The sequence below is a fragment of the Etheostoma spectabile genome, chromosome 19 (genome assembly GCF_008692095.1).
Source record: "Etheostoma spectabile isolate EspeVRDwgs_2016 chromosome 19, UIUC_Espe_1.0, whole genome shotgun sequence".
NCBI lineage: Eukaryota > Metazoa > Chordata > Actinopteri > Perciformes > Percidae > Etheostoma > Etheostoma spectabile.
In genome coordinates, this window is record NC_045751.1 from 1,244,687 (window position 1) to 1,258,942 (window position 14,256).

At 41.1% G+C, this 14,256-nt stretch overlaps 1 protein-coding gene and 2 long non-coding RNA genes across 12 annotated transcripts in view; 2 read left to right on the forward strand and 1 right to left on the reverse strand.

Moving 5' to 3' along the window:
* Positions 1-3,092, reverse strand: part of LOC116707051 (uncharacterized) — a 29,512-nt gene extending 26,420 nt beyond the window's left edge. Inside the window, exon 1 of the long non-coding RNA XR_004336395.1 lies at positions 2,963-3,092. This is a non-coding gene — a long non-coding RNA (uncharacterized LOC116707051). The remainder of the gene's footprint in view (positions 1-2,962) is intronic.
* The window catches only part of ppargc1a (peroxisome proliferator-activated receptor gamma, coactivator 1 alpha), a 330,707-nt gene extending 326,308 nt beyond the window's left edge, over positions 1-4,399 (forward strand). For all 10 annotated transcript variants that reach the window (XM_032544182.1, XM_032544183.1, XM_032544184.1 and 7 more), the window contains one exon: positions 1,801-4,399. In XM_032544182.1, the coding sequence (XP_032400073.1) occupies positions 1,801-1,904 (104 nt within the window). In that variant the 3' untranslated portion in view covers positions 1,905-4,399. The remainder of the gene's footprint in view (positions 1-1,800) is intronic.
* Positions 4,400-12,668: 8,269 nt separating this feature from the next.
* LOC116669407 (uncharacterized) overlaps positions 12,669-14,256 on the forward strand; it is a 73,109-nt gene continuing 71,521 nt past the window's right edge. Inside the window, exons 1-2 of the long non-coding RNA XR_004326773.1 lie at positions 12,669-12,888; positions 13,361-13,604. This is a non-coding gene — a long non-coding RNA (uncharacterized LOC116669407). The remainder of the gene's footprint in view (positions 12,889-13,360; positions 13,605-14,256) is intronic.

The following is a 14,256-nucleotide window of genomic DNA, read 5'->3' on the forward strand; positions in this document are numbered from 1 at the left end:
GGGGGGGGGGACACTTTAAGAGCACAGCAAAGAGGAGGGAGGAGTAGAGATGAAATTATGAAGAGAAAGGCAATGTTGAAGAAAAGAGATGAGGTGAGGAAGAGGAAGGTGGGAGCAAGGTTAAGTCCCAACAACCCCTCCTCCCTCTAGAGAGACTGCTGCCAGCTGTTGCAGTGCTTAAAGGAGGACCAGCCTGGATGTGGATGGTGGGGGCCGTCCCTTTACATAGAGGGAGTCCGGGGTCTTGGCAGAGTTCATATAACATTAGTGATTCCTTTGAGTAAACATGCATGTATGCAGCCAATGTATACAGCTTCTGTATTGATCAGATTCATGAATGTTAAACCCCAATCTGTACTCTGAAGGTCATTTTGATAAAAAAAAATGCAAGATATTAATTTTTTTCCTGGCATGATGTCCCACTTTTGACATGAAGACATTTTTTTTCTCTTCTGTTAGTTACAGAATTATACTGGTGGCAATAATTGAGGCAGCTATATTGAAACTTAAGTGAGATGCCACTCTATGCCAAGTGTTACACACCCACAAAAGATCATCTCCTCCATGTGATGATATAAGATCGATATTGACTCTTACATCTGCAGCCAGTCTTTTCTCTGACATTTATTTACCAGCAGAATGGGAGGTCGGGAATGTATAATGCACTGCTACAAGAGGGTCAACGGGTCACTCGGAGAAAAAGAGCACTTTCCTCAATAAATGAAGCGGTTACTTTACATTTTCAAAGCACATGCTTGAAGCTATCAGCTTTTAAAGAGAGGACATGATGAGAAATTGACACACAGAGAACCAGTTGCTAATCCTAAAGCCTTGAGGACAGACATTATGCCGAGATTGACTAATCAGTCTACTGAATTGGAAAGGCCTTCATTCGACTGTCTCTTTGTCAGGAACGGGCTATTTCTGGTCGTCCCGATGCTGATAGGCACAGGATGAAGAGATTGAGAGGAATGTAGGATCTTATAATAGTGCGGTGTCCAAACCTCTCCCAGTCTTCTCAATCTTAGAAGGCTTCTTTTTTTGTGTCTTCGGAGACACTGTCCATTAGTTTTAAGTAGAGCACCGGGGGATTTTTCATCCCTCAAGGTGCGCAGTGTGACACAATCCAGCCCTTGGCCATTGCATTAGATCACGACTGGTGTCTTCTAGCTGCCATGGTCATTGCCATTTCTCAAAGCTCTTGGAGTGTGCTGCTGGGCCCTTTGGGGGCCCCATTTGTGAATCTGTCTGTTGGCAGAGATAAGACACTCTTTATGTATTATCAGGTTGATCAGGAAAAATGGGACTATAAGATAGACTGATATGCTTTTACATTGGTTGCCTCCGTGTGAAATAAGGCACTTTTCCTTCCCGCATTGCTTGAATTGGTAGTGGTTAATGGGTTTCTATGGAAACATGCAGTCATGGATTGATATGTTTTCAAAAATTTTATTGTGGCCAGCCAAGAAATCATTTGTACCCCTTACCCCCCGTAAAACATAATTTTTAATGTTGACCCTGGGCACACAGCATTATCCTTTATTTTTGAAGTTTATCACATTTTCATGATTTTGTGGAAATTTGGCAACCCTAAACCCATTGGAGCAACGGATGTGGAACTAATTATTTTCTTTTTCAGGTACATGCAGATCCATAAAGCGCAATAGCAAAGCGACATTCAGATTAACATTGAGCTCAACATGACTGCGCAACAATGTTGATAACCCTTTTGTTTTTAGTGCATTATCAAAGAGATCTGCTCTGCTCAACACTCACCACGGTTCTCGTTGCTGTTTTCAGACTCTCATTCGGACGACTTCGATCCAGCTTCCACAAAAAGCAAGTATGACTCCATGGATTTTGACAGCTTGCTGAGAGAGGCCCAGCACAGCCTGAGAAGGTAACAGTTTAGTGGCGCATGCTGTCGGTCACAACGAGGGACTTCTGATACCTAGATACTGTTTCTCGCTCCTTTACCGACGAGACTACCAGAGGTTTTACACTTTATGTCAGAGTATATAAGAATAAGTCTATAGACCTATATCAATATAAATGAATATATCAAAAATAAAGTTTACATGAACATAGCTGCTGAAGAGCTGGGAAAAGACATTGCATTCTGGGAAAGCCAGTGAACCCTCAGAACCTGGTGCACAGGTTCGGTGCACTCTACTGCTGCACAAGCGTCAGTGAAAGAAGAAGAAGAAGAAAAAAACGTTCATGATTTTTTTTCTCTAAGCACTACAATGCCCACCATTCATTTGGGGGTGAAAACATGCAGCTTGTTCAGCCAGATTTGTTTTCCTTTGCTGTTGATTTTTTTTCTTTCTTTTAAATCTGATGTTTGGATCTAGTGTTACATTACAAGCAAGAGTGTTGGGAATTGTACCTCGAAGGTAAAATGCTCAAGGTAACATTGTCGTCTACATTTTAAGGAGAAATGTAGACGTGTATTTACAAATACTATAAAAAGGAATATTTTTATTTTATGTACATATCGGATAAAGTTCTTTATTTGTTACAGCTATGCACTGTAAAACGCAGCCTTTTTTTAACAATGAGAAGAAAATTTCTTAATTCAGAATGTCTATCTGTAGTCATTACAATACCGTAAAACATATTGTACACCTACATGATGTGTAGAAGACATGATATGATTGTATAAAAGAAAAAAAGATCTGTCCGATTGCTCATTTTGAGGGAGCATGTGAACAAATGTCCTTTTTTAAGTTATTTTGTTGGGTAAAAAAAACAGTACACCATGTATAGTTTTCTCTGTTTATAAAGTTTCTCAATCAGTGTTTTTGCTTATACAACCAGTGTAAAATGCATTTTTAACGTGTTTTTCATGATTGTAAAAAAAAAGGTACCCCATTTTTTTAATAATTATTTCTGAAGCAATCAATACATATATATACATATATATGTATAAATATATATGTATATATGTATATATACATACATATGGTATACATTACACAGTTGATTTCATTGCTTTGTATGGTTACCCTGTTGATTACCTTCACTGAAAGAGAATAATGCGTTCAAATCATTACAAACACATATTTATCTATTTATTTTAATATTTGAATCAAAACTATTTATGGGCTCCATTTTCCATGGCGTACGTCATGAAATTTATTTACTGTCTGTGTCGTCCTTTGATTTCTGTTATTTAACGTCCAATCACTAGACAGGGTGTACAATAAACAGTTTGGTGGGGATAATATTTCCTTCTATGCCTTTCCAAAACAATCAAAACATGTAGCTCATCACTCCAGCAGGCAGCCCCTCATCATTTCCACTTCTTTTTCTGTCTCCACTATCGGTCCCATCTGCAGCACGTCGCTGGACTTTCTTTCCACACAGACGCAGAACATAAGCAATAAAATGATTTTGCAGGAATTTAGTTGTGCTGCTGTAAACACTTGTTCATCGCTCCACTCACGCTTGATTATGTGAATGCCAAACAAAAGTTTACAATTTCCTTTCCCTGAATTTTCTAAAGATCTTGTATTTGATGAACAATGTATGTATATGTATATATATATACATATACAGTGATGATACTACTAATATTATTCACAAAAATTACAAAATGATTAATAATAATAATGATAATAATATAAATGAAAGAAAAAAACTATATAAAAAGCAATAACTTATTTTTCAGAGTTGTATTTATAGCTCCTATTGTTGTGTGATTTTTGGACGTGACCCATTACCCAGTCGCTGGTTGCTAGGAAGACTCCATTCCAGTGTCTTGGCATTTCATCTCCTGTGACATCACGTGTGCAGTAAACACTTGAACATCCAACTCCCACTCTTCCCTTTAAGATGTAATTGAGTCTATGTGATTGTAATGCACGCATTACCTTGTGACATCTGTGCAAACGTGACTGACTCTTAACTCCACCCTGTGTGTAAAACGTGTCGCGGTGAAACTGTTTGTTGTGTAGTGCATGGCTATTACAGGACGACAGTCGGTACAGTATATACCACTTTGGATATCTGCCTCTCAGCTGTCTTAACTGGCAGCTTTTAAATGACATTCTATAAGCCTAGAGAAAACTACTCAACAATGTATCGCATGCTGCACCACTTTCCATCAGCACCCCCCCCACCACCCCCTCCACCCACCACCCCCACTCACAGTCCAGATATCACAGCGCCGCCGACATGACATTAAAGGTAACCTTGCGGTTTCTGGTTCAATTAATATCCCGTTTCTAGCTCGAGCCAAGTAATGAGAGAAGCAGCTTCCATCACAGGAAGGAGAAATCTTTTGTATGAAAGCTTTGCTGATCACAGGCTTCCTTTCACCGAGTTTGACCGTAGAGACAAGAAACTGCTCATTTTTGATGATGCAAAGAAGCAAAAACTGGTCGAGGGTAGGATGGAAAAAAAAAACCTGTCACCTGTGTTTTAAGACATTGTTTTACTTTTCTGCTGTCTGTATAGCGTTTGGGTAATGGTGTCGTGTCCCATTTGATAGATGTGGCTTTAATCATTGTAATTAAAAAAATGCTTTGTAAATTGCCTGGAGTAGCAATATATTATAACACCTTATGGTTCAAATTTCAACTGTGGCAGACTTTTTAATAATGTGACCTACCGAGGACTTTGCCACTGCTTAAACGTTTGTTGGGTAATCATGTTTTATTTGGAAGGACAATGTGTGTGTGTGTGTGTGTGTGTGTGTGTGTGTGTGTGTGTGTGTGGGTGTTGATTTGGGTTGTGATTTTTCAGGCATTAATGTGTGTGTGTGTGTGTGTGTGTGTGTGTGTGTGTTTCTGGTAGAGTGTGTGTTTGGGGGGAGAAGGGAGGGGGTCGCTATGGGTTGTTACCTGTTTGTGTCCTATCCACGTTGCCTTCTGCCGAGTCCTTACCAATGCCTTTGTGGTTCTACCTATTGTACGACTTTCTTGTGAATTTCATTTTTTATGTGCAATTCTCATCAGCCTCACCATGCCAATAAAGGGAAATGTGTTTGAAAAAAATAAAAACTTTCTTTCTTTTAGTGGCTTCCCTCTTTTCTCCCTTTCCTTGTGATGAATGTCCCTTCATCAAGCGCTGTCGTACCACTTTCAGTCAGCGCTGTGGAGCGATTATGATTTGTGCTCTCTCCGATTACTATCAAAGAGACATCCTTGAAGATAAAAAAAAGGAAGATTTAAACGTTATGAAAACAATGCGTGTTGTAAATGTGGATTCCCAATAAATGCATCTTCCCCACCTCCTGTGCTGATATATCAAAGTGTCGAATGAGAGCTGACTGACGCAGTAGAAATGACACAAACCCGTCCTCAGCACATCTGTCTTTCTCTGAAGTTTCTCCCCTAATAAAGAAACTCAGCTTAATTCAGAGCAACTTCCCTCCTTGATATTCATATCACCTGGGAGAGAGCACTGTAGTCTTTGTCTGTGTCCACAACTTGACTCCACACCATGAGTCTGCAAGTTAATTAAAAAGTTGGGGGGAACAATTTCATTAATGCGATGGAGAGCTATAGTTGAGTTGATGGTGTGCTTGATATTCAATGGGGCTTCATTATGAGTAGAACACACACCCCTTTCCTTTAACACACACACACACACACACACACACACACAGACACATCTTAGCCTGGGAGCCGGGATAACACCGGGAGCTTCCACCATGTCTTTTCTTTTTACTGGTGCAAAGAGAAATATGGGAAGAATGTGCATTAAACTTTAAGGTTGGGGGTCTGATTGTGTTTTTTATTAAGGCTGCTGTTTAGCCCCGGAGAAGAGAGCGTCTCGCTTTCATTTCGGCTTGGCTGGCGCATTACAGCGGGAGGTCTCCTTCTGCTTGCCCTTTCCACAGAATGAAACTGTCCCTGGAAATCTCTCTGCTCCCTGTCGGCTTTTTCTCTCTCACCTCTCTCTTTCCATCACGACAGGATGGCTTTTTTTATCTGTTATGTGTGTTTTTTTATTATTAACTAGTAGATAAGCAGCTATCTCTACTCCAGTTGGAAGTAAGTGGTAGCCTTGCAGATAATGGGGTTTGATGGGGCTGGGCTCTCTGTGGGACAAACACTGCGATGTTGCTGCTGAGATGTGTAGCTCTGTATTTTATTTGGCATCTAGCTGTGGCTGCTGTGACTGTTGCTGTTCAAATCCTGAAAATGGCACTGACTATTCAGCCTTTGTTTCCAGCTATGTGACAAGAATGTGTAAATGGTTAGTATTTTGGCGGCTGTAGAGAGCAAGTTGAACATTTAAACCCTGCACAAATGTGGCAGCTCTTATATGTGGATACCATCCTTCTCCTGCCTGTCTCAGTATCATGTAAGCAGGTTAAGGTGTGGAAAAAGCACTCTTGGATAATGAGATTAGACTACCTGAAACTAGTTAATTAAAGGCTGTGGGGTGGAACATGAGCAATCCTACCAGTAATTTACTATCAAGAACTTTTAATTCTCTACCAAGCACAAGAAGAGTACACATTTCCCTTCTATGTCGATAGAGAACAACTGACATTAAAGCAACAGCATTTATCTTCGGTTCTATCACAATAATCAAAGTCAGGTAACACTGATTATCTCTGACTACGAGGCTGGCAGAAAAATACAAGATTTTAGACAGGGGATTAGGGCGCTGTTGCCGGTGACAAAAACATGAAAGAAGTATTGCCATGTGACCTTGTGTCATGGAGTTCTTGCCTCCAGTGTCCCTTGAAGGGTTTTTCTTTGGCTCAATCCCTCAAACTCCTCTTGTGTGGTGTAATTTAGCTTATGAACTCATGCTATGTAAACTGAGACAGTGTGCAACATAAGCTCATAACCTTTCCAGGCAGAGTAGTTCAACTGGGTGCCTCCATAGATGACTGCAGAGGCCAGAGGCCACACGCCTCTGGAGCCCAGGTCTCCCACACCCAAGGCATATGTCATACCCACTGCGCCATCACCACCCACTCCCGTATGATAAGACATCACCCTGCCGAGGCCATAGGGTGAGTAAACGCAGGACCCATTTTGTCTGTGTTGAGATATTTGAGCTCCTGCAATATCTTTGTTTACTTTGAAGGTTCAGCTAAACTTAAGCATGACTTTAAGTCATAAATACACCCTCAGGAAGACAGGCACTTTAGAAGTTGGGATGGCATGACACAATAACACATTGTGGTTAAGCTTAATTCTCTCCTCAATTGAGTATTCATTAAATGCTTCTCTGTAACTCATCAAAGTCTCCTGAACAGTCTTTACATATGTGAAATGCGTTTTTCCTTAACACTTTCTTGCCTTCTTCTTATATGTCCCTCCTGTAGCCTTTCATTTTTATAGGATTTCATACAAGCTAAGTGAGTTATATGTGTTGCCAGGTAGAATAAGGTGTTTCTGCGAAGCCAAACCAACAAGACTTTGCCAGACCTGGAGGAAGAAACGAAATCTTGGAACATCATGATATCATGACTGTGTCTGTGATAGCTGCAGGCAAGGCGCTGTTCCATTTCCATTCCAATCAGATTGCATATACAAACTGGGGATGATCGGTTACCGGACCCATAGGCATCTGATAAAAGAAATAAACACTTCCTGCTGCAGTGACTGGACCCATTATGCTGAATGAAACTGTGCATGTTGTCCCCATCATCTCTGAAAGTGGTCTTTGATGAATCAGAACAGAATGAACCACTAGATATTGCTTGGCTTCCATTTATTGAAACGCTTCTTTGTTAGCGCCATTTTTTTCCCGACAAGCCTTTTATCGTATGCCACCTTATGGGCCAAGATAATGACAGTGCTATTAAAATCGCAATCTCCCTATCCGGCATTCTAGTTTCAGCACTTTCTGCTGTTAAAGAGTAATGAGGAACAGAAGGACAGTATTCTTCTTCCCCCCAAACTATCAACTTTGGGGACTGAATGTATTCTTTGCTAGATAATTAATGGCTACAGACAAATGGTGGTTGATTGAGCGACTCATCCCTCTATTTTCAATCACCATCTGCTGTGTGTTGCTGGCAAAAAACAATGTTAATTACCTCAAGTGTGCCCAAGACGTGGCGTATTAATTAGAACAAAAAAGGAAAACCTAAAAGATTCCAGTGTTTTAGTATCTGTAATGGTGTGTGTGTGTGTGTGTGTGTGTGTGTGTGTGTGTGTGTGTGTGTGTGTGTGTGTGTGTGTGTGTGTATATGTTAATTTAGATTTTGTTGATGGATTAGCATACAACTCAGATCCAGAAGGTAATCATTTGGTAATTTGGCCTTTTGATCATTTCCTAGCAGATCAGTGTTGCCCTGTCGTGCTTACGTTTACCTGCTTCCTGTGCCTCGAGGCCATGGAAGGCCTTTAAGAATGCTGGGGCTGGCAACTCTCTGCCACACAGAAGGGACATCAGCAGAAAGATGAATCTCCACTGTGACCGCAGGGACAGCCAGCTGACAGAGAGCGTTAGGTCTCTGGATGCAGACGGCTGGGCTTTTTCACCTGACCGAGAAAAGCAAGAAGGAGAGAGGGAAGAGTCGCGTTGACTCGACGTGACAAGGCTGCAACAACGCTCTTTGGGCCAAAGCTGTGATGGCACCCTGCAAGACTTCGAAAGTGTGCAGGTGGTGTAAGAGGATCCTGATTGGCCTGGCGTCACGGCGCCGCCGCTAACGAGCCGATGTAGAGAGCAACATGTAAATGGGATGATGTGAGCAGCATATCATCGGTTATTATTTGGCAATCACGGAGTAGCATCAATAACAATTAGCATAATTTCCACAACTCCAGTACTTAATGACTTCATTCAAAATACTGACAAATCAAAGATGCTTTTTTCCTTCCTACAAATAGGTAATTTACAGTCTGCTACAGACTGGATGAAGGACATCAAGTAGCGCAAATAAAAAGTAGCACAAGACCTGAATTACAAAATGACTTCATTTAGTTTACACAGAAGTAAAGACCTCTTAAAGACTTACCAATGCCATCGGTCATTAGCAGCCATCGTTTTTGCTTATGACCTCTTTAAATGAAGCAATGACTTGTGAGCTGTTTAATCAAAGATTTATTTCCACTTCTCAAACATTTATATTTAATTTTTTTGAGTTCTGAAGAAGTGGAAACACTTACACAGTATTTCACAGAAACAAACAACAAATAAACCCTTTGCAACGCTTTATGTTGCAAAAATTGTAGCATTTCTTATTTCCAATTCCAGACATTATCTCATGCTCCCTTTTATTCAGCTCTTGGCCACTCGTGCGGATCCCAAGCCTCAGTTTGGGAACCATTGCTTTAGAAAGTATAAAGCAAGCTATCTAGTTTGTATTCTTTTTATTTAAACTGTCCCATACCAGTTGGATAATGGCTCCGTTCAAGCATTCTTGACAAGATGGCTTGGAAAGAGAGAAAAGCTGAGTGCTCGCTCCTTCTCTATGTATTCTCGCTCTTACTGTCTCTCTTATCTGCTCCTTGTATTTTTTGCAGAGTGGTCCTAGCGGATCGTGGAGTTGTGTCTAAATCCAGTTGCCAGCTACTTAGCCCCCACCCGACCCACTCACTCCGACACAAGAGAGCATCTCTCCCTCTCTCTCAGACCTCAGCTTGAACCCATGTATCACGAACAAGCCATCACAATACAGTAGAATGGGCACGTGGACAGTTATTTTTTGTTTGCACTATTTATGTCAATGTACAGACTGCGGCAAATGGCACAGTAATGCAATCATTCATCCTTGCCATCCTGCGCTCCCGTCCATTAGGCTAATGATATTCTGTAACCGTCCTGGGTTCCCTGGCTGTTGAAATCATGAATGTGAGAAGTAGGGAGGCCGCTGCTTAATTGGAGGGCCATGATCAAATTCCAGTGTCTGGAAGCATCTGTCCTGTAGTGCCCATGAGCAACAGACAGAACTTGCGGCAGCTCCAAAGAGGCTGTTGTTGTGATCAGACCAACATATGGAGTAAAGAAGGTGGACAGCAACAGGAGATCAATAAAGGATTAAAAAAAAGAGGGATGATGCTGTCAGTGTTCCTTATCATTTCAAAGCGCACATGCACCTTCAGTGACATTAACTCTCCATTTAAAGACCACAGCTTCTCTAATAACAGTCCATCTGAAAAATGAAAAATGTGCTCACCAGTACCAACCGCAGCAAAACAAAGTTCAGTTGTACAGCAATGGAAAAGAGAGCAAAGAGGTGTTTCTGTCGGTTAACAAGAGTCTCCGGCCACGCTAGCAGCTCTATGCTGATGTGTATCAGGTATATTGTTTACCATATTCACCATCTTAGTGTGTTTGCTAATTAGCACTTAACATAAAGTATTAAGACAAGGCTGATGGGCATGTCGTTAGTTTTGCAGGAGTTCATTAAGGTGTTTAGGATCCGTCATCTGGGAACCATGAATATTAACTTTTGTCCCAGAGATATTTCATAAGATGCGTGAAGACTTTGATCTGCTGGTGGCGCTAGAGGAAAAGTCAGAGGATCCACTTGTTAGAATTCATCATCTGGGAATCATGGATATATATAAGGATATATATATCCATATATATATATATATATATATATAGCAAATTTCATGGCAATAGTTTTTCAGTTATTTCAGTCTGGACCATAGTGGTGAACTGACTGACTGAACAGCGACTGACAGACCAACATTTAAAGCCATAGAGCCATGCCACTAGCATGGCTAATATTAATAATTTACGCATACTTTGTGATAAAACCAACATTGGCTGCTAAGGGCTGGATGAATTTTTTTTAATTTTTTTTTTTGATACGTTTGGAAGTGATATTGAAGGAGAACAAGAGCTACATGTTGCAGAGTTTCCATGGCTGACATACAACCTGGAGATGGAAAGAATGACCACCAGTGTGTTGACTCTCTGATTTGGGCTTCTCTGATTTTCTCCTCTGATACATAAATAGCATCAAGTCAAGGCGATGTCCTGTCAAATTAATTGCTCATTATCACCGTACATCCTTTTAATCCTGATTTAGTGGGCACCATTACAGCTGAAATGCCAGTGTTATCCCAAAGCATTACAGATCATTTGGTAATGGAACTTTCCTCTGTTTGGACTGTCAAACATTTCAGCCCAAATCGTCCTGACTAAAGTGCATTAAAATGCACGGACAGTCAAGCTATAATTACTGTGCAAAAATACCCCATGCCTTAATCCACATGGTAATAACGCAATTAAAGGGGTGTTTCTTGGACTTGGTAATCTTCTGTGACAAGGCTTACAATTCAATTAACCCTGTTTTAACACTTTGTTTCAACTTCCTGTGAGGCTGATTTCCTTTAAACTTACTTCAGTTGCTATAATTATGCCTTAAGAAATGTCCCATTTCTGAATTATCAGTTGTTTATGTCAGTGAAGCACTGGTATTCAGTGGATGGGATCTGCTCTTATCCAGCGGGATGCATGAAAGGCAGTTTCTAAAGTCTGGCTGCGAACAGAATGATGGCTTTGTCATTTATTCTAATGACGTGCTGTCTTTATTGATCTCGACTGACGTGTTCAACTTGTTGCACTCTTCTAAAACAAACTGCTCCAGAGCTCAATATGGAAAACAACACTCAATCAAGTCCAAAATCAAACCTCAATATTTTTGGAATTAAAATCTCTTCTTTTTCTCCTCTGATTTGTGAAGTGTAATGCATCCATGATCAGAGAGTTTCAACCTGATACAATTTCCTCTAATCTTATAGTACAACCAGAGCTGCACTCCTCCTGACGTCTAAAGCCAACCGCGGATCCAACCCATTTAATCACTTCTTTCTTGTTCTCTTTCTAAGCTCATGCTGGCTGTGACATATTGAGCCGGCAAACTTTCCATGTTCTCTAAGAGAAGGTCATTGGGCCAGGCCCAATCGAGCCTCTGAAACGGAGCCAAGATTTCCACTGCTGTCGTTCAGATTAGTATTAGACGTGAGCGCCTTTCCTAAGCAAATCAGACAGTGTGAAGGACAGAACCGTTCTTCCATTCAAGCACGCCTGCTTCTTGTTCAAGAGAGACAGGGCAATGAGTTGTAGGACAAAGGGAAGTTTGTGGGAAGTCTTGACATTTCATGAATGCTTATTTGTAAATGTTACAAGCCGCTTCACTATGTTAGATGAGAAACAATTGTATTACACTGCCGAGAACTATAGGAGCTGTCTATGGTCATAATGTATGTCAGTTTGTGAAAAGCAGCTATGCATAGGCAATATTGTTATAGCTGGGAGTACCTTGTCTAAGAAAGCTTTTCATGATAGCTTCTGGTTGCATGCTTGTTTCTAAAAGTTTTTTTTATTTTTTATTCATAGGGGCCAACGGAGGTTTGCTGACATTTACTCTGCGGACACTTTCATAGCAGACCATCAGACTCACTTGTTCCACAAAGTATTCATGCAAGGATATTTTTTCTGGGGTGACACTTGTGCAGCCAGGCACACACTCTGGATTGAATACCGACACATGATACAAGGACATCAGGATATAAAGTTCACTGCTAAAGGACAACGCAGGACACACAGTGTCCTGTACAGATATGTGAGCACAGCGCTGTGTCCACATTGTGAATTTTGACACCGTTTGGATATAAAACGCAACACACTGTGATTCAAGAGTTTTGTTGCGAGCATGAAACAGTTGGTGGGTGAATTGCTATTGATGCAGCTCTGTAACACTTGGAAGGACAAACTTGCACCTGGATTCAATCATCGTTGATTGGAGAGTGGCAACATGCCCACATGCACACAACACAGCTGATAGGACACACCATTCGGCTCTGTGCAGGACACGTTGTAGCTCTTCCAGACCTGTAACCAATGTTTCCCTTCATAATTAATATTTAAGTATCCAAAAGCATGATTTGACATATCTCACATATGGGTTGAGAGCTGAGCAGACAGCCCTGACATGAACAAGACCTTTAAGTAAGTTGCATTTATGTTATTTTTTCTACAGAGGGGAGCCGTATAGAGGGCTGGGTACTGTTTTGCAGATGTGTAAGGCTTATTTGGAAATGTTGCATCACTTATTGAAGTTTTTGGTTCTTAATTAATGCTTTGACAGGGTTCAATTCAAAACAGTGTTACTCTTGCATCATTATATCCTCAGTCTGTCAATGCTGAGCAGTTAAGGACGAACATTTGGGTTGCAGTGTTTTAGCCAGACAGGTTGGCTTTAGCCCTGTTTAGTACACACGATTCAAGATTTCTCTATTGTTGCCATAAATAAATGAGATAAAGTTTGAAGCAATCTGGATCAATTGGCATAACAGTTAATTTATTTGCATGCGTGCATACTGAAGCAGCCATCTTCAACAAGCATCGTCTTTCTGAACCAACAGCTTTTAACCAACAATTATCCTCTCTCTTTCTCTCCTCGTTTGCCTGCTTGTTGCAGATTCTCATTTTAGATCCCTTGTCTGCGGACTTGTTGGCATGCCGGCCGCATGGCTTAGTTTTGGGATTATGTCAACGCCTTCAGCAGATGCTATTGCATTACATAAAGAGATATGCCATGCTGGAGAGATTCCACTCACTCCATTCTGGCCACGGGCAACAAATTCACATCCTGTCCTATCACTGACATGGCAACCAAGGATTTTGGGAGCATTCCCAAAGCTGCGTGGCATCACTTGTCAAAGGTAAGTTCTTGAAGTTGCATTGAGCAATCTGTGACAACTGGGGGCAGAAAGACTCTTTAAAAAAATTGAAAGAAACAAGCTTTGATATACATCACCTTACTCTGTGCTTAGGGCTAACATTTTAACAAGAAGATGGCTTAAATGTCAACATGTCTCATTACATTTCTGTTATCCATTACACCTGCTTGTACTGCGGATCCCAGTGAGAATCTGTCAACACACCCGTCTGCAGATCCACTCCTAAATAAAGGATATGCCTTTTGAAACCCAATACTGACATGCTATGTGTACATTTAAAGAGGCACTGGTCTTTCTTCTCCTACATACTGGCTGATGCCTTGCACCACCTCATGCAATTTAGGACTACAGTCCTCGTTCGGTGAAAAAATATGAAGTCCTCAATTGCAGTAGAACGTAGAAACCAGCGCAGATATGAGCGCAGAAATCCTCTTAGGACAGGCTTCACGTGGGATTAATGAAACGTTTGTATCCCACCAATCAGAGCGTAAGACTGGCTGTACGTTGATAAATGCAGCGGCTGGAAACGATTGTAATTTAAATATCACGGCCCAATATATACTTGGTTTTGAGGCCTCGCCCCTGCTATTTACGACACGGCCAGACGTAATCCGGCTAAGAAGCGGCACTTTTT